The 20,244-nt window shown below is 51.0% G+C and overlaps 3 protein-coding genes across 3 annotated transcripts; all 3 read right to left on the bottom strand.

Moving 5' to 3' along the window:
• Positions 1 to 1,020: 1,020 nt before the first annotated feature.
• Positions 1,021 to 3,541, bottom strand: TGME49_238220 (EGF family domain-containing protein). Its single transcript, XM_002366473.2, has one exon. It carries the CDS (start codon positions 3,130 to 3,132, stop codon positions 2,164 to 2,166), a length of 969 nt encoding a protein of 322 aa, XP_002366514.1. The 5' UTR covers positions 3,133 to 3,541; the 3' UTR covers positions 1,021 to 2,163.
• Positions 3,542 to 4,659: 1,118 nt separating this feature from the next.
• On the bottom strand, positions 4,660 to 7,486 carry TGME49_238210 (EGF family domain-containing protein). Its single transcript, XM_002366472.2, has one exon. It carries the CDS (start codon positions 6,486 to 6,488, stop codon positions 5,481 to 5,483), a length of 1,008 nt encoding a protein of 335 aa, XP_002366513.1. The 5' UTR covers positions 6,489 to 7,486; the 3' UTR covers positions 4,660 to 5,480.
• Positions 7,487 to 8,441: 955 nt separating this feature from the next.
• On the bottom strand, positions 8,442 to 18,722 carry TGME49_238200 (alpha/beta hydrolase fold domain-containing protein). The gene is made up of 10 exons (XM_018780523.1): positions 17,437 to 18,722; positions 16,616 to 16,752; positions 14,551 to 15,724; positions 13,981 to 14,123; positions 12,755 to 12,856; positions 11,944 to 12,105; positions 11,286 to 11,334; positions 11,065 to 11,158; positions 10,541 to 10,636; positions 8,442 to 8,994 (listed from the first exon to the last, which is right to left on the bottom strand). Exons 1-10 carry the CDS (start codon positions 17,713 to 17,715, stop codon positions 8,903 to 8,905), a joined length of 2,328 nt encoding a protein of 775 aa, XP_018637694.1. The 5' UTR covers positions 17,716 to 18,722; the 3' UTR covers positions 8,442 to 8,902.
• Positions 18,723 to 20,244: the final 1,522 nt, after the last annotated feature.

The following is a 20,244-nucleotide window of genomic DNA, read 5'->3' as shown; positions in this document are numbered from 1 at the left end:
AAGGAAAGCTCTCCCGTTGTTCGTTCCTAGGTCCGTCTCGCGGAGACAACCGTGCTTCGGCGTTCGCGATGCATCTGTGAGTTCTCGAAGAGATTAGACAGAACAGCACACCTCGTTCGTATGGAACAAAGAAGTTCAGAGTCGCTGCAGTTCGGAAGAGGCGCGCGCGACGTCTAGCTGCTTCGACGAAGACCTAACGGCGACGTTCGCCGTGTCAATTTGCCGTAACCCTCCGCTTAGACTGAGAAGCCGCGAAACTCGGCCATTTGAACACAAAAGAGGAACAATTCAGCTCCAGAAACATTAGAAGTCTCAGAACGTCAAGATCTACTGTGTGTATCGGAAACCCCAGAATGTGAAGATTTCCATGTATCAGCTCAGTGGTCGCTGAGGACGTTGCAACCCTTGGCGTATTTTTTAGATCGACTTCTGGGTAGTCTTTTTCATCTTCCGCTGCTGTGGGAAGATTCGAACAAGAGTCTTCCTATCATGCGTCCACTTCTCTCTCTTGAATGTTTGGAAAGCGGCTGCGAGGTTTAAACAGGCGGCGTTGGAGGCAGGAACCTGTGTGTCAGAGTTGCGCTCGGAGCGCCGCGGGTTGCTCCAAGCAGAAAAAGTGGAAATGTGGAATTTCGTATGTTTGTGGATGTGGGTGGCAATAAAGTCCACTTGATCAAGTCCGTGAAGAAATCCGTGAAGGGAGGATAGAGCAGCAGAGACTAGAAGACAAGATAAGCCCGGTCGCTTTTCTCTCGTCTTTTCTGTTTCGCGAGACACTCAAAGTGGCTGCTTTCCACGGTTTCCAACTGCCTGTTTTTTATGTCAAGGAGCACGCTGAAGAGGCCTCTGCAGTCAGTTGTTCCGCGACGCAGGAAAGCTTTTGGTTCTTCTGCGCAAGAGAATTCGCAGGTCTCCTGTGTTTTTGTGAAATCCTCGAAGACAACGGGAGCCTCCTGAATGTAACTGTCGATGCGGGATACAACGACGCTTTACCTAGGTTGAATCCTGAAGTAGGCACAAGCTGCACAAGCATCAACTGAGTCCATTCGTGCATCTCAGTGGTTACTTGGTAAACGTGCGTTCGGGAACAGTTTCCTTCTGTGTCCACTTTTTTTCGGCTTGGTCGAAAAGATCCCCAGTTCGCTACGAAGTCTTGTTCTCGAGACGGTGACTGGGGTAACCGGGGCGACGAGTAGCGCTCCAGCTCGCAGTGTGACACTCTTTCTTGTTTATTTTGGATGTGACTCGTGAAGTCTGAGCATGCGAGGCGTTGCATTTGCCGCGCTGCTACGGTTTAAAGTTGATATACTCAGGGGAGGTGTGAGCGCCGTTTACACATCATTCCAAACGAATTCACATGATAATACAGAATGCACGTCGAAAACTTGGACGGGCACCAGCACCAGCAAGCACCGTTGTGGCAAACCTCGATTGACAACATTACAAGAGGAGCGGTTCTGCTCTGCATGCGGCATAAAAGACTTCCATCTGCTGGCAGTTTTGCTGCGCAACCAAGGCAGAGCTCGCTTGTCAGTATCAACCGGAAAAGTGGGTTTTGCACTGCAGTTCACCTTGTGAGCCTACGACATGCTAGCTACACACCTGGTGGCCGACTGCGCACAAAGTGAGGTCCTGTAGATTCGGAATCTGCGTTTGCCGTTCAGGGTTCCCCGATTTGAAATGTACCTTGTTCGGTAAATACGAGATGCAGGCTCTGCCTCTGGCATTACGCACGTAGGAATTTGAATTCGTTGGTGAGGCTGAAAGGCGGCACTTTCGTGGAATCTGCGAATGCGGCTCATAGTACGAGAGCATTAGGTTGTCAGGCTGGAGAGTGTGGTTGACCCCACCCTGAAGAAACAGAGATGCCGCTTCTAGATCTGCTGGACGCTTAATAGTTCCTGAGTGACCGTTCTTCCACGAACGTGGGTCCGACACTCGACCGTTCACCACCAGGCTGAGAGGTGCCCCGATTCGGCGCGAACTTTCTGCGTGGCGCCGTCGACCCCCGGCTTCCGATCTCTGCAGAGTCACCTTTTCAGAAGTGCGGAAAGTCTCGAGTGTCGTCACCAACGAAGCTTTGGTCGTCAGTTCCCTGTGATTTAACTCGGTTCCCTCGATGTGCTCCACTCGTCAGACCATGGCGCGCAGATGCTCAGTTTTTCAGTTGCTGACGTCGGCAGCGCAGTAGGGCCGCCCGTCGAGCTTTGTTTCCTTGAATCCGACCTGGCACTCACAGGTGTACGTGGTCGTGGAAGTCGTCTTGCAGGCGACGACCGCCTCCGGCTTTCCGCATGGCTGCACGGAGCACAAATCCAGGGGAACACAAGTGTCAAACCCGTTGAGGGTTTGATTCACGTACCCCTCCTTGCAGATGCACATGTGTCGCGACTCGCCGTTTAGACACCGCAGGGCGCCTTCGCCGCAGACTCCAGCGCCGCAATAGTCCACGCAAGCTCTGTACCTTCCCATGGAGTCTTCCATCAGCGTGTATCCGGGGTAACACTGGCACTCGAATGCGGACTCGTCGTCTTCCTTCGGCAAACAAATCCCGTTGTTGCACGGGTTGCCCTTGCAGGGATCGACCTTGCAGGTGATTCCGCTGCCCTCGCCGCCAGGCGGGCACTGACACCACACTCCGCCGTTCTCCGAGTTGTCTTGGTGGCACCTGGAGTTCTTCGAGCAGCGGTGGCACTGGTTCTTCAGGTCGCACTTGCCGAAGCTGAACTGATCTTTGTGGTGCCTGCACTGGTACTCGTCCGAGGTGCAGATGTCCCCAAACATGCCGGAACTCCCTACCGCGGTTCTCGCGCAGCAGTCTCCCGCTCTGCAGATGCCGCCCTTCTGCTGCGTCACTTCGTTGGCGTACACGTCGCCGCAGCGCTGGCCAGACTCTGAAATTCGGCAGAGCCACTCCGACTGCGACGGCAAATCCCGAAAGCCCGACACGGAAGTGAAGAGCGCGCCGAGAAGAGCCAACAGAGGTGCGACTAGGCACACTTGAGTAGGCCTGAAGTGCGCCCTCGCGCCGCTTGAAAAGCGCAGCGGCGGACAGCGTGTGTGTTCTTCAGCGGCACCCGCCGACGGGACCCCGTCCCGGCAGTGTAGTGCCGAGTTTCTTGTTCCCTGCATGGATGCTAGACACGAAACGCAGACGGAGTTAGGAGGGGAAGACTGAGGAAAAGCGAAACCTCTCTCAGCGCGTCGCTCTCGTCCAACAAATGAGACAGATATGGAAAGGGTGCAGAAGCCGTCTGAGCGACCAAACGGGTGATGGGGAAGAAACTTGACGACGGCCGGGAAGTTGGCGGGAAATGCTTCGACGAGACTCAAGAAGAAGGTGTGCACACCGCCGAACCCGAGGAAAACTGCTTCCAGAAAGCCTCGTCGGCGACAGCTCGGACAGCCACGCTTAACATCGGACACACGTGAAGCCTCTCGAGAGGTGTGTCACTCCCCCTGGCGGTTACCCACGACGAAGAAGAATCGGGGGATCCTTGTTGAGCTCGTGTTCGATTGAACAATCGGGACGAAAGCGAATCGGGGCCCGACGAAAAGGCGTCTGTTGCACAGACTCGAGGACTCAAAACTCCCCGGCGCGGTCCCTCTGCGCTCGCTGCCGTTGCACATGATACTTTGCTCCACACTTTCCCGCAGCCTTTATTCAGAACTTCGATTTGCAAGCGGCGATGGGGTTCCGTGTGGAGAAGGCAGTGAAAAACCTGGAAAAGGGAGAATTGCCGCGAAACGCCTGCAGTCATCGATGAGGGCAACGCCTCCGCTCGGGGCCGTGCACTGCAGCTGGGCTCTCCATCCGCGGAGTCGGAACAGACTTAGTGTCCCCGCCTCAAACAACAGGGGCCGCTAGCCCAGCTTGGAAATGCGCGCGAACCTCACAGTCGCCTTTCTTCTTTAAACCTGCGCTGGTTTCGAGTTTGAAAGCACCAACAAATTGCACTTTCGAGTGGAAGATCTGGCGCTCTTTGAAGGGGGCAAGCTCTCTCGGCTGTCAGGCAAACACACGATCTAGTGTGTGTGCCATCGTGCGCGGTTTCAAAGGGCAGGGGGAGTGACTGGTAAGGTGAAGCGGGAGATACCCTGTTTCTTCTCTCGAAGAAAAGTTCAGGCAACTCGCAAAGATCGCCGGCGTCGCTGGGAGTGCTTTCGAGCTGAGGGGAAGCCGGATGGCGGCAACGAAAAAAGCAACTGTGTGCCAGGTCGTTGTGCTAGTTACGTCATACTTCGGATTGTCTTGAGTCAACACAGTCGTCGTGACAAAAGGTGACTCTCTCCCAGGCAACGGACTTGTGTCGCCCGCCTGCCGAGGTAAACGGTCTAGTCAGACAGGCATTCTGAATGGGATCGCCCCCGCAGTTCTTCCCGTTTAGCTCCCCACAGAGAAGCGTTTCGTGCACTGGTTCCCGTTCTCACTATCTCGTTAGACAAGTAGCATCCAGTTGCTTTTCTGGGGAACAGGTAAAAGTATACCATCCGAGGTAGCCTACGGGTTTAGATCCTGAGGTTCTATTGCATTTTCCTGACCATCATGTAGGTGCATGACACACGTGAATCGACGAGCTCATGCGGCGAGGATCGCCGTTGCTCATGCTTGCGCTCCTTTCTGGGCATTATGTTCTCGCGTTCGAGCAAGCGCAGCAACCACTATATACATTTTAAAGGGTTCAACGCTCTCCACTGGTTGCCACAGCCGAAGGAACATCGGTCGACTGGGGGGCAGCGGAAGACTCTTCTGAGGAAGCGTCCATGATGATGAGTCAGTTTCAGGAAAACGCTGGAACTGAGACTAGGCTAAAGAGAGGGAAGTGCAGTGAAAAGCTCGAAAGATCATTTTATGAATGTGCGCAAGGCAGCCTTCAGCACGTGGAATTCTGGCGCAACGCCTTCAGGTATACAGAAACACTCTCTTGTCGACGTTCTAGGAAAATTGTAACAGGCGGGATTGTTCCCGGAAACTGAGGCCCTATTGATTTTTCGTGGTGGGCGTACAGAAACTGCAGAGCTTCAATTACTGGACCGTCTCCTGGATGCCGTGAAACAACCGAACCGACACAGCCGCCCGCCATGACAGCGTGTGGACATGTGTCTAAAAAATCAGGCGTTTCGTGTCCTTAAGAAGATAAAAAAAAGAGAAATTAAACCTTTTTAGCGGAAGATAAAAATGCGAGGATACATTCGATACCGCTTCTCCCCATGTGCCAGACCGCGAGTTACACACACACACACACAAAGGTGGAAAACGGTCCCTGCGTGAATCAGTTTCTCCGAGATCCGCAGCGGGTTTTACTCTTGCCGTCGTCTACATGGACGAGGAACACAGAAACCCGTCCCTCTGTGTGCTCGGAGTCAAATATCAGAAGAAGGGATTTCGGCTGTCGCGAAGACACACAACCGCATGTTTCCGCGCAGTTGTGTGCACCTTTAGCGCCGTTGTGCGTTCGATTCACTGGAGTGCGCTGTTTTTACTCTCTCGCGCAGTACGAACGTCTCCGGTCCGTCTTCACCACGTGGCCAGCCTTGCAAGTGCACCGGTATTCGTTGGAGGACACCGTAACACAGGACTCGACTGCAGTCGAGTCTCCGCAGGGGTTGACGGCGCAAAGGTCAGGCATAACGCAGGTGTCGTTTCCGTCCACCGTCACGGTGACGTAGTCTTCTTTGCATGCACAGATGTGGCCGGCCTCTCCGTTGTAGCACGCAAGTGCGCCCTCACCGCAGACGTTCGTGGCGCAGACGTCCACGCAAGACTTGACGACGCCGTTAGCGTTCTTCACTGCACTGAACCCGGGGTAGCAGTCGCACTGGTAGTCGTTCGGGTCGTCTGGACGCGGCGAACAGGTCCCGTTCGCGCAAGGAGCACTTGCACAAGGATCCCCTTTGCAGGTCAGGCCGTTGCCCTCGCTAGGTGCCGGGCACTGGCAGTACACGCCGCCGTTCTCCGAGCTGTCCAGCTTGCAGAGCGAGCGCGTCGAGCACTTGCCGCAGAAATGCGCTAAATCGCATTTTCCGAAGCTGTAGTTATCTTTGTACGACCTGCAGTCCGAGCTTCCCTTCGGCTTGCACACGTCGCCAAACTCGAAGCTCGGCGACAAAGCTGTGCGCGAGCAACAGTCGCCCTCTCGGCAGACGCCGTGCTTCTCGCCCGTCGCTGTGTTGGCGTAGACGTCGGCGCAGCGCTGATTCGTTTCGGAGATGCGACAGACCCAAGTCGACTGCGGAGGCAAAGAAATGGCGCCGGACACGCTGTCGAACCCTGTCACGAGCAGCAACACAGCGCCCGCTGCCACCACGTACTGCAGGCAGCGAAGCGTTCGCAGAGTGCAGAAGGCGAGTGGCGAGGGCCGCGTCGCGTTTGGCGCTCTTGCAGACGCGATGCAGGAGGCTTCGCGGGCACTCTCAGGTCTGCGAACTTTTTCGCAGCAAAAAACAAAGACCGCGGCGTGGCCTGGACCCCCAGTCGATGATTTCATGGTTGTCACGGCCGAAAGAGGGTTGCGGGAAACGCAGGTTTGAGTCACTTGAGCGTCAGATCCCTTCAGATCTTCTCCCTGAAAGAAACGAGAAGTGTGGTTCTCCGCTTTGTATCTGGGCAATGCGGCGGCAGGGAGAAACGAGGTGATTCAGAACAACGGACTCGCTAGGGTGTGGTGGGTCAGCAACTGAGAGGCGTGGCACGAAGAAACACACGGGTAGTCGAAAGAAACCAGGCAGTTGCCTCTCATTTGGACGCGGGCATGCGCGCTTGAAGGCACACAGACAGTTTCCCGGTGATGCAGACTCAACGTGGAGAGGAACGGGAGGAAAAGGTGAAAACCAGTTGGCGTGCACGCAAAAAGTCAGAGGCCGCGAGCCAGGGAAAAAGAACGAGGAGTCACTATTTCCTCCGCCTCCTTTTCACCGAGGTCGATTCCCTTCCCGAAGAGCGGCCACACACTCCATTCTAAGCCCCTCAAAACCCTCTCTCGAAAAGGATTTGAAGAACAGGGTAACTTTTGCGGCCGTCCGCTGACAAGAAGAAGTCCCTTGAAGGCCAACTAGCTAGTCCGGGCACGACCGAACTGGAGACTCCACTGCTGCCCCTTAACACGGGTTGCTGGAAACACAGTGGACAGAATCTTCTCTTGTGTGCATGGAAGGGCGGTTTTTGCGTCGTCTCGAACTCCACCTCGGGAGAAAGAGCCGTCCCGTCGAGTGCCGTCGAAGGACCTTTACGACCGTTCCGAAGCAGCCACACACCAGTGACCGACTCTCGTGCACAATCCACCACCGGCCGGGGCGGTGCCTGGGTCCTCCCGTTCCGGACTCTCCCCAGAAAACGGTTCATTTTTCTAAACTGGGTGCGGAATCCCCTCGAAACACAAACCTCCTTGTCAATATGATTCACCCAGTTCGTTTGCAGAACGAGTAGCGGGAGAAGCAAGCGCTGGAAACTCATTCGCTCCGGGACACACAAAAAAGTTGACACGAGCTTGCACACGACTACGGCTCAACCCTGATCGAATCGACGGGCACGCGCAGGCGACCCGCAAACATGCCACAGAAATTCTTTCCTTCCATTGGTTTGGCAAAAACCAGTAACAACGTCACGTTTTTTTCGTCGAGAGGCAGGACATCCTCCAGGGCATGGCTTTTCAAGGCACAGAAGGCGAGTTTCCTTGCTGATGCTGTGTTCGACGACGGTGATAATCTCCGACTCCGGTGGTCGGTTGTTCGGGGCGAAAACGTGATCACGTGTGCATCACACGCCAGAAAACACTATTAACTTACTCGACCGATAGATAGATAGTGGTGTTGAGGAGATGCAACAGTTCCAATTCCCACTCTTATGCGCGGGTGTTCGCCATCAAAGCTCGACTGCTTGTGCGTACAAGTGAGCATCGTGGAAGCAAACAGAGATGCGAACAAGTTCAGTGCAGCACGCACACGAAAATCTCTTTAGGGCTGCTTCCACTCACCAAGCTGCAGTTCTCTTTGTGCTCCAAGTCATTGCGGGAGCTACTCTAGCGTTTACACATGCTTCAGAAGAATCTTCTGCATCTGCCATCGTCCCGCATCAGGTCAAAGAAGTAGCAGCAGGATGGGTAGCTAGGATGTTGCATGCTACAGCACCCTGTTCGAGCACTGCGAGCTATCCAAAGCGTTCCCAGAGAAAGTAATATGGATCGTTGTGTGATTTACGGAATTCTTGGGAGCAGCGAGCTGGCATCCGGTGCGACAATCCATCACAAGCAACCCTTAGGTTCCTTAAACACCATCATCAGGTACGTAGGAGGCTCTTTTCGAAGAGATTGAGGTGTAGGGACCTGCCGTGAAAGGAGCACGTCCCCGGCTGATTCAAGGGCGACAAACACGCTCGAATTGGCAACCGCACTACGGAATCAGAATATACCCGTCGTGGAGTGCGACTGATGCCTATTCGTTCCCGATTTCGCCTCAAATTTGACTCATAGTGTGGAATCACGTTGAAAGTTGCTAAACAGTTCCTACGTTCACACATAAAAAGTATTCCAAGGTGTACTGGTATCAAACAGACTCGTGTGTTTCGTACTAGATAGAGGCCAGGCTCATGCGTCACGCCGGAGCGCAAGACCGTTCTGTTAGCGCTTATCTAGAGTACTTTCTGCCAGGTTTCCTCCTTGAATGATGTATGAGTGCAGACGAATGATTGCACACTGTATAGAAAGCCTGTCTGCGGGGGTGCTCAAAGTCTCCGATGGCTGCAAAGGCACAAGTCATTGGAAGTACACCGCTACGCCGTTTCGGGGGCGCGAATACCGAATTCCCTGAAGCTATCGTTTGAGAACGTTTTTCAAAGTCGTTTCAAAAGATCGGCCAAAATGTAGAGTCTGCGCCACTGAGTTTCGACAGAACACATCCGTCGACTTTACCAATTGTCCATGATCCTGTCGGCAGCCCACTCTACCGACGGCACCCCAAAACGACTCCACCGGTCGCTACCGAAGAAGCCGTGGAAACCTGAATTAAAACGACACAACAACGAACTATTTGCACTTGTGCATTTGAATGTGACGTGACGGAAGCCCAAATACCCAATAAGAGGTTAGAATTCCCTCCCCCACAAGTAAGGTCCCCTCTCAGTCGAAAGCAACCGACGTAGCGGCCTTCCACACCGAACCCCAACACCCGTCACTCCTCCGTCAATGCTTGCCGGTGGTACGCATGACTGTCTGCGATAGCCAGTGTGTGTGCTTGTTAAAGACAGCGCATTCAGGAACAGCTCTGGAGAGTCGTATGTATCAAACGCGGAATAGGAAAAAGGAATGAAGCAGGAGTGCTACAGGCGTTTACTGGCTGGCGCGGTCTGAGCTAAAATACTCCGAAGCAGGCCTTCCGTGTGAGGATTTCCTATCGAGGGTGGGCACGCCACCGGCGCAGGCGCACTCCACAAGAAATTCTTGTCGGAAAAGACCTGGCAAATCAGCAACTCAGCACTTGAAAGTTCGCCCGGTGCCCTCATCGCTCTATCCTGGTCACACGAGTCTCATGTGCTTTCTCAAACGATGCGGGCCCTTCCCTCTTGTACAGCAGCAACTCTACGTAGACATCGTTTCGAGCACATCACCGGTCTTGCCAGGCTGTTAGTGCGACTACTTCGAGAGATAGTTTTTGCTTGTCTCCACTTAAGTAGGACGACTGTGTGTCAACATTGCAGTTTCGAGCATCGGACTTGTGAATGCAGGCCAAAGAACCACTTTTGGGTTGAGGAAAGGGTGAGTTTCACTGTGTCTAGGTGCGGTGCATTGACTGAGAATGTCACCGCACAATACGCGACTGCTGTTCCGATGCATGTATACCCGAGAGTCAACACTGACTTGGCCACACAAGCAATTCCACTGCAGTGCTCTCAGTCTTGGGCGCTGAAGCGAACCAACAATACAAGTTTATTTTATTTAATTCGGTGAATGAGTATTAGGTTTGATAGTCTGGAAATACTCGTGGTCAGTTGTGCTCTCTACACTCGGTGTGTTGGGTCGATACTCGACTTGACTGTAGTGTAACTGGCACAGCTGGGAATGTACATCTGTGAATTTTCACTTACGGGAGGCCTGCCAAGCTAGTCTTAAGCAGTCGAATGGGGTGGCCTATCGACCGCTTGGTCAGTAATTCTGCGTAAAAGGCTGCACCTAGGATTGTGTTTTTGGCATGGAGGACTTCAGTACCCTACGCCATAAAGATTTCTCTACATCCCTTGTGTTCTGCGCGTATTTTGTATGGCTTACTGTATATCGCGCGCATGAACCGTGAGAGAAGACCCGCACCCAATCTTCTGTCGTTTACGCTCACCAAAGTCCAAACGAGAGGAAGAAAACGCGCATGGTGCATGCGCCTGTCCACAAATCACGGGGTGAATGTGTTGGGCTCCAACATCTTACCTGAACTCATGTTTGCTTGGCTTTTTCTGCTGGGCAGTAGAAACTACAAGTTCGACAAACGGTTTTGCTCTTGGAAATCTCTGTCTATGGGATTCAAGTCGTGGACACTGTGGGTCTGCGAAACTCACCAGGGGCAATGTAAATGCCAGTCCTGACACCGTGTCGACGAAGTTTTTCATGGAACAGAACGCCGATGTCGTACATGATGTCATGAGTGAACAGGACTGAGCAAATTCCACGCAGAGTCGCAGCATTGCGCACTTGAGCTTCTACGCGTGTATCTATAGAGGCAGCACAGGCAGTTTCTTCTGCGCAAACCACGAACGGGCATGCCTGCCTAGGCAGCGTTGTTCTCAAGGCGGCCACACACCCAAGCATGCCGAGACATGACGGGAGACGAAACGGTGCAACGCAAGGCGATCTGGCAGCCTCTCCAGGAGGAAAACACTATAACTGATAACTGGAGTGAGTCCAGTAGATGCAGGTACATATGGATAGATATACATCGATGCAGATAGACAGGTGTCAATAGATAGAAATCGGTAAAGGAGATATCCACATATATTGTTAGACACGTACAGACAGACAGAACTGGCCATAGACATGAACTGTTTACCTCTGAGGTGAACATGAAATTTTTTTTTGCGCGCACCTAGAAAGGTCGTGGGAAACTGACGAAGAAGGGCAGAGGGCGTTGTGAAGGGCTTTTGGCGCCAGTCGTCTTGTGGTCCGATGGCCGGCGAATACTGAACGGCAAAACTCTCAATGCGAATAGACCTCAAATTCACCCATTCTCTCAGTTTTGATGATGTCATGCACACACCCTTTCTCCCCTTGCCTTCTCGCTACTTCTTCTTTGTCTTTTCCACGTACCAACAAGGAAAACCAGATGTCGCGTTTGAGGTAAAACAAGGAACCTTCGCTGCACGCAAAACGCCTCAGAACAAAGGTTGGACTGCCACTGAAAAAGGAATCCCTCCTTGCGGTGACGCTCTCTCCCAACGCTGGAAAGGTTAAAATGAAACGCACACACCCCTATATATATATATATATATATATAAGCATCTATCCACACACATGCTTCTCAACTTCTGTATTTCTATTTTCACATTGCAACTCCGCAAATCCATATTCTTACGCACACACATAGAATCCATATATACATACATATATACATATATATATACATATATATATATATATATATCTGTATATACGGACATTCTTCTGCACGTCTTTATATCGATGAACCCCCGTACAATCGCATATATATATATATATATATATATATATATTATATGTATACATATAAGTAGATGTAAATGTGTGAAGGCAGAATTGTTGATTGTGCAGTCGGGGATAAACATCAGAAGAAGATGTTCATGTGTCTAGCCACCTGTGTAGGTCATGCGCGGCGTTTCTGAGCACAAAGGAGGCTAAGGCAGAGTGCGTCTCTCTCCGGAGACGGAGAAAGCAGGACCTTTTTTTCAGTACTCAGAACAGAAAACTGCAAAGAAAATGTTTTGCCTACACGATCTGGGATCGCGTCGCGCATCCTCGACACAAAGAAGGATACACGAGCGTGAGAGACTTCACATTTTTCGCCCAGGGAAATTCGTCGACTCTTCGTAGAGCCTCGCCCATCACTCCGGCCGCGAGGCTTCCCCCACCGCTATCCCCGAGAATGGCGAGTCTGCGAAAAAAGCACAGCTCCGGTCACACTCGAGAGAACTCGCACATTCAGTTGGCCGGAGAGCGGCAAAAGGCAGCCGAGGACATCTGGCAGACACATGCGACGAGTATAAACTTGGTTGCACCGAGGGAAGAAATGAGTAATTCGGGGGCGATCTGTAATACCTCCTGGGGTTCTCCGTTGACGTCAAGAGGTCTTTGCTTCACAGCTTGGCCGCAAAGGAAGGGAACAGACAGAAACGAAAGCCAGACAAACGCGGCAGGAGCTTTCAAGGGAGAGCTGTCGAAAGAAGGACATAGGGAAAAGCGCGAAGCAGCGAAACGGGGGAAAGGTGACGCTCACAGAGAAGCAAGAAAACAGGTAAACCACACAGAGGAGGTTTATGTGCAGAAGCATGCCTTCCCTTTACCACTTGGACTTCGGCAAACGATGCGCAGAAGTCCAGTTACCGTTTTTCCGTCGAAACGCAGAGAGGGAAGCTCGGGAAGGAAGTACGCGTCTACGGGTGAAGAACAGAATAAACGAAGCACCGTGACAACCATGGACTAAGACAGGGGAAGTGAACTCGAGCAACTACAGAGAGTGGAAAGATGAAAAACGCGCAAAGGCGCCAAGCATGCAAAAGGAAAACGAAAAAAGTGTGAGTTACCGGGAAGGGTCGACACCAACCATCTTCGCGTTGTCCACGATGAACGAAATCGCCTGGAGACAATCTTGAAGAGGCTGAGGGAATTCGTGCTCCGGAGCCAGTCTGAGGACACCAGACGAAAAGGAGAAATCATAAAAAGAAAAACGAAAGGCATGCGATGCGACAGGAGTGGCTACCGAAAATGAAGAGACACTCCGTGGAAACTCACAACAAAGTTTCGATATGAGTCAACTTCTTGTACTTTGAGATTCCCAACAAACATACGTGAATACAAGCATACAGACATACAGAAATACACATGTATACATACATATACATAGATACGTAAAGATACATGCATACATATATAAATGCATACATAATACATATACACACATATACATACATATTTAAATATGCATACATACATACATATATAAATGCATGCATACTATATATACATCATATACACAGGTACATAAATATGTACACATATATAAAGCATACATACATTTTCATACATGCATACATGCATATATACATACACACATGCATGCATGTATAATATATATATATATATATATATATATATGCACACATGCATATGTGTGTGTATCGATAAAAACATAACTGTGTATCTATAAGATATGAAAGAGAGACAACAGAGTCTATACATTATATCTTTCTATGGACAGAATTTATACTTTTCTGTAATACAGAGGCACTCGAGTATATGCACGCCCACCAATGAAAAACGTCCCAATACATTATTATTAACAGAGACGCGTTTGAATCGAATTAGCGGAAGGGAGGCGAGCGGGGGGATTGCGCCTTGCAATGTTTGCATGCATTCATTCCATTTAAAGGGTCTGAGATTTTCGTCTAGTGTTATCATCTCTGTCTTGGATTGTGCTTCTCCGATTCGTCGTTTTCTCTATAGTCGCGCGAATTATCTCAAAACCAGATTTGCCTCTCCGTGCTGTTTCGGTTCTCTTGTTTCATAACAACGTGTGAAGATCCACCCGCGACTCTTTCTCTTTCTCAAAGACTCGAGTCCCTGCTGGTTGCTGTTGACTTGTACGATGAAGTAGAGCGGAGCGAAAATTCGAATAAACAGTGAAAATTTCAATCAAGGTCTGCTGCATTTTCTACAGCTTTACGCGCATATATATGTGTGTCTACATTGACCTGTGTAGGTGCGTGAGGATATTCGTTCCTCCGTTCAAAGTGACTTCTCTTCCTCTCACCTGTAGTCGACGGCAAAAACAAGAGCTCCGCTGGGAGAGAGAAGGTTGCTAAGACGCCGCAGAAGTTTATCGTACCCTCGATGGTCGTTCATCACGAGTCCGCCTCCATGTAGGAAAAACAAAGCAGGCCTTCCCCTTGGGATCTGTTGGGGAAAATTGAAAACGACCAAAGTCCAGTTTACCAGAACATTCTCTTGTGTGTTATCTGTGTCTCCTTTTCTCTTTCGCCTCCCCTCCTCTTGCACATGCCTTCCTCTCTTGCTCTTGTCTTTTCCTCTTCGTCTGCTCGATCCTTGTCCTTGTCTCCCTCTCTCCACCTTCTCGGTCTCTCTTCATCTTTTTTCTTTCCCCTTCTTCACTTTTTTCTGTTCCTCTTTTTGTTCTCTTTTCAGCTCGTTGGCCCTCTTCTCCCTGTTCACTTCTCTCGTCTTTTCTTCACCTCGTCACCTTCTCATTCTCGCTTCGTCTGCTCCTCTCTGAATCATCGTCTCGGCCCTTTCCTCCTGTCTACTCTGTTTTTATTGCTCTGTCTTTCCTGTTTCTCCGGCTCTTCGTCTTGTTGCGCCTTACCTTTTCGACCGACTCCTCTTCTGGATTCTCGCCTCTCCAGTCGAGAAGCTCTGGAGTCACGAATTCGATGTGTTTTTCGAAAAGGTCTTCTCCCCACGCTGCACTGTCTCCTTGGCTGCTCTCCCGCTTGAAAACCTGCTCCAGGTTTTCTCTCCAGTCGTTCCGTCCTTGTTTTTTCTCCAAACTCTGCGCGCCTGCAGCATAGACCCCCTCGGCCTCAGCATTTCCTCTCCTCGGTCCATTTCCTCCCTCCTCTTGTGGCCGAGGCGCGTCTTTCTCTCGACCTTCTCTCGCGGTCTCGCCACCAGCCTCAGTGTCTCTTCTCTCGCCCTCTCCTCCCAGTGTCTCTTCGCCGCCCCTCGCGCCGTGGAGCCTCTCTTTCTCAGCGGCTCCAGCACCTCCACCGCCACTTGAAAACGCCTCGTTCTCTCCAATCGAAGAGGAAGAGTCTTCTTCTCCGCGGCGGCGCCCATGCAAAGCAAAGAGGCGAAGGAGTCTGCGAGCTTCTGCTCGGAAGCCTCGCCGTTCGTCTTCAGACGCGTATGGAGGTGCAGCGGGGAAGTACGCGGTGATGTTGATCGTCTGAAAGGAGGCTCCGCGTTCCACCACGGCGTCGTCGTTCCCCTGCGTTATACTTCCAGAGGTGCCAGCGATCTCCCGAAACTCTGCTGCGTCCCCCACACAGGAGTGCTCCGCCAACGGAGGAAGCAGCCTCCAGTACCTGCGACTGGCGCTCGTATGCGAAACAGGAATTTCTCTCGTTTCCTGAGATGCGCGTACACCCCGACTCTCGGCGTCCGCACCTGAAGAGTCCGAGGCGCTTTCTGGCCGGTCCTGCCGCCCAGAAAAAAGAAGGTTTTCTCCGGCGCCGTCCGCGAAGGCAAGCCTTTTTGCGGTTGCGCGTCTCGCTGCGTCTTTCGCGTAAGAAGGAAAGACGAAAGAATTCGGATCCGAGGGAGGAAGAAGAGTCTCTGGATGCTCGTAGATCGACGCCGGTATGCCCGGCGAGAAGCGCAAGGAGTCCGACGGCGCGATGTTTTGGGTACTGGAAGAGAGAACAAAGTCTGAGGAGGAACGTGGAAAAAAGTTCTCGTCTTTTTCGCGAGGACGAAGGCGCCAAGTGTGCTTGAAGGACACAGGCTGAATCTCTTTCATCAGAGCCACCGACATCACTCTGAAAAGACACAAACAGACTCACACGATCGTTTGCGACAGAATGTCAAAGAATTCCACAGATCAAGTCTGTTTTCTATGCGTCTGTTTCTCTTCCTGCTTTACGAAACCGGTCGTAAACGCGTTGTGGCTCTGTGTCAACTCGCGAACACACAAAGCATTGCTAAAGTCCGAAATAAGCTTTTCACCGGAAATATCATAGTTACCATACAAAAACAAAACCGAGGCGTCGAAGGTGAAAACGAGTTCCTTCATTCACTTGCGAAGTTCAGGAGAGCTGCTGACACGCTCATGCATCTCACATGTACACATGGGTGAGTATCTACGGCGTCGATGTATTTGTTACTTGCATGTCTTCTAGAGAAAATGTCAATACACCTGTGGTCGTTTTTTCAACCTTCTTCTGAAGGTGTATCTCCTTTTTCACTTTTAAAAGTCCTTAGCACTTCTGAAGCACCTCAAAGCATCCATGGAAGCATGCATGGCAGGCGCGTACGAAAATCAAATCCTAAGGGCGAGCAGAGAAGTGTGTGCCAACGAAAAATGATGTCGAGTCCGGCAGTCCGCGTCGAGGTCCAGTGCCACGAGACTCTCCCTTTTTTTCGACCCCTGAAACACTTGCATTTTTCCTCGCTTCTCTCGGCGTGTACACCGCCTCACTGCTAGAGGCTTTTACCGCAACAAATAATTTTCGACTGTGTTTGTGTACAGATTTCGACGGCAGAAGATAGACACACAGCGGGTTGCGAATCATCTTCCTCGGGACGCTTTGCTCTCCCAAGCAGCGACCAGGTTTTTTCTGGGGTCTTTTCCTCTGTTTTCTCCGCCGCGAGTGCTTCCCTTCCCCGCACAAGAAAGAGCCACAGAAAGATGAAGAATGGTTTCCTCGCACCTGTTGGCCCGCCGTCGAACGACGTCCATGGCCTCTCGGTTGAAGGCGTAGTAGCACGGCGTGGTCACCAAGTCGTCGACAAAGTGGATGGTGCTCCAGAGATTTTCAAGGAAAGACAGTTCGGGGTCCACGAAAAACTGTCCAGACACAGAACAGCAACAGAGCCCACACTCCCTGAAATTGACTGAAAAGGGGGTCCACTTTGTATCCACTCCTCTTGCTCTTGAGTCTATGCATTATCCATCAACTGCTGGTGCAGATCTCGGTCTTTATTCCCCGTAAAAACATGTGCACAGAATAGAGTCTCTGGACCAACCAGCGAAACCGAGAAGGGAAGGAACTCTGGAAACGAAAAAGAACTGCACAGATATGTCGAGAAAAGATCCCGAAATATACAAATGCCCCGTTGCTGGAATCGTATTTCGAGCATGGGTTGCCGCGCTGCAAGAAACTTCCTCCGAAACGACAACACCGGTCTCCTCCTTGGCTACGTCAGCGCTTCATACGTACAAGCTAAGAAGGCCGCTACGACTCCCCTGAAGTACACGCGATATGAGTGTGTATCTACGTCTACACATATATATTTAAACATGTATATATATATATATGTATACATGCATATATACAAATATATATATATATATATATATATATATATATATGTTTGTATGAATGTAGTGTGTGCGTACATATGCATATGTATGCGTTTAAACATAAGTATGGAAACAGATGTATGGAGCGTGCAACTCGAGTTATGAGACCCCAGCTCAAGAGTATTCTCGCATTTCCTTCAGCGTACGTGGACCACACGTTTCGCTTGCCTGCCAAAAGAGAAAGGATGCGAGTGCAAGGAATCCGACAAAGGTCGTTTTTCGCGAAGGGAACAGTGTCCAAGTGTCGCGAGGAGGTCTACAGCTCGACCTTTCGCAAGGCGTCTGTTCGCTGGAGCTGTCTTCCGCGACAGAACTCTCGGCGCCACTTCGGGAGGAAAAGGAATCAAGAGAATTTTCCTTTTCTTCTGAGATTCGCTTTCGCGAAGAAGACCCTCGACGCGGTCTGAGAGTCACAGCCTCGCGACCCGAGCGGAAAGCCGCGTCCATTGTGCTCGTCAGACTCGTCTGAGAAACCACCCGTTTGCTTTAGTGGACACAGAGAAGGGAAGGCGCAGAAAGGCGGAAGAGGAGGAGAGGAGAGAAAAATGGAGGGGGAGAGAGACGCAAAACGAAAATCGAGCGGGCAGGAACGGAGGAAGAAACACGCCGCTGAGAACTCGCTAAACACGAATGCCGAACACTCCACTCTTTTCGCGAAATGACTGCTTGCATCCCAAGAGGAGAGACTGCAGATGCGTACATGTGCAAGCAGGAGAAAAAGTGAAAAAAAATGGTTAAAATGATTTTTTTGGCGCCACGGGGTGTGCTGCGAAAAGGACTTCGACAGATCGAGAAATCCTCTCTAGTCGGGAAGGTCTTTCTTTTGAAGCACACCCTATTTGAACGCGAGAAACAGAGCCGCTTCCCCAACTCAAAGTGACGGCACTGTCTCACAAACTTCACCGGCAGACGACACAGTCTAGTCAAGGATTTGGAAACGGCGGTCCAGTGATGAGATGCAGACGACGACTTTCTGTTTGACTCCCGAAAAGCAACCGTTCCTGTGGACGACTTGTATTTCATTCGAGAAAGGACATTCAGACAAGGAGGGCAAGCACTGCCTCTGAATAGGACTCGTACCCAACTCAAAAGTCACCTGTTTACACACACAAGGAGTCGGTGAATGGAAACGCCTTCACTTGCGGACATAAATGAACATTGGCGGGTAAAAACACTGCGATTTAGCCGCTGCTGCTGCTGGGTTTGTATTGCTCACCACCTGCTGACATCGTATGGACTTGTGGTAGAACTACCAAGCTTTTTATTGCACAGAGGGACCATGGAAAAGTCGAAATTCGCCCCTCGTCGAAAGCAGCGGAAACAGCGCCTTCGTCGCGTTTGTTGGCGACTGGGGAAAAGCCAGCCGTGGTACGTGGAGTCTCCGTATCTGATGTTTGATTAAAACGACGCTTATTCAGCACTTCAGCGATTCCGTCTTGGCTTCTGCTGTCCAGACGCAAAGAACGAAAACACCTCTGACAAGAACAGAACTGCGTGTGTGTACGCGCGACAACTTCGTGAATGAGCGCGGACAAATATACCAGCCGCGAGCCTCGACCGTCGGCTTCCAGCGTATCCTACGAACAGAGAACAGGGGGGGCATGTTTCCCCTGTTGTCCCGGCGAAACCTAGACTGTTTTCCTCCCTGGAGAGGAATGGCCGGAGAATTCGAGAAGCCAAGGTGCAAATCTCTCATTTTCTTCGAGAAGGACAGAACGACGAACTCACAGAAAGGTCAGCTGACCACGAAACGCCCACACCTCGAGTCGCTCGATCGAGAGTTGCTGCCAGGCCGAGGAAACGAACTGGAACAGACGCATTGAATTCCGGAAGAAAGGGACAACTCTGAGGAAGAAACGGGGCAATCGGGTCGGCTTTGTTGACTGGAAGGTTCTTCTTCAGACAGATGTCCATGCATCCATGTATAAATATATACATATAATATGTATGCGTGTGTATTTTGTAACACACATGTAATGGGAGGCAACGTCAAAGGCAGGTGAGAGTCTGTTGTAGGACGGAAATAGCGCTATGCGGCTACAGCAAAACAGTGAGATCACCAAGTTGTGTATGCTTTCAAGCTCGTGTCTCTCTTCTAGTTGAAATGCTTGTACGACAGTTACTACAAAACTTTACGCGGGGTCGCACGCGCCGCAGTTGCTGTCTGCTTGTGAACGATGACACACACAGACGTAGGTGCAGAGCCTTGGTCGACACCCTGTTAGGCACTCTCCATTGGAGTTCCTCGGTTCTGGCAAACTCCTTTTCTCTCTCGAGCATATCGAAAGTGACCGTAAGTTCGACTACTCGTTCCAATCTTGAAGGGCTTTATCTCGCGAGAATTCGCTGGCGCCCTTGACGGCCGTAGTGCTTTACGTGCACAAAAAATGTGTGATTCCTGCGTACTTTCTTCTTACGCGAGCGACGCATGGCACTCTGGCATCTTTGGAGATTCTTTGTTCATTTCTCTTCCGGTTCTCCAGAGAAACAAGACACGTGGAAGCCCAACTTGCCTCTAAGTTCTGTGGAAGCAACGCAGAGCATATGTAAGTTCAAATCTTCACGTGAAAAGACGAAAAGGTTTGCGGTGTATTACCCTCCATGCACATAAATAAAAGCTTTAGTTGAATGTCTTCGGGTCACGAAAACGTATTGACAATTTGGAGTTTACTGTTATGAAAACCATTTACAGTTTCTTCGCGGCCCTGTCGCGCACTCCAAAATGGGGTTCCCCTGCACAAGATCTCGTCAGCGCGCCAGCACCCTTGTCAGAAGCGCCTTATAAGTGGACCTTCCTATGGGCACACACCACTGCAGTTGAGAAACCTCAATCTGAAATAAGCTCACTTTTGGCTGCCTTAAGAGCCCACGCTCTCTTGTCTGAGTACCTACCGCATGAAGTAGACAGAAGAATGCAGCTGTGAAGGCCGCATGCAAGATGTAAACTGGGTGCTGTAGAGCTGCTAGTCGCGGTAC

Source organism: Toxoplasma gondii, chromosome VI, assembly GCF_000006565.2.
Source record: "Toxoplasma gondii ME49 chromosome VI, whole genome shotgun sequence".
NCBI classification, from domain to species: domain Eukaryota; phylum Apicomplexa; class Conoidasida; order Eucoccidiorida; family Sarcocystidae; genus Toxoplasma; species Toxoplasma gondii.
The sequence above is the reverse complement of the archived record's forward strand: the minus strand, read 5'-3'. Positions and strand labels throughout refer to the sequence as shown.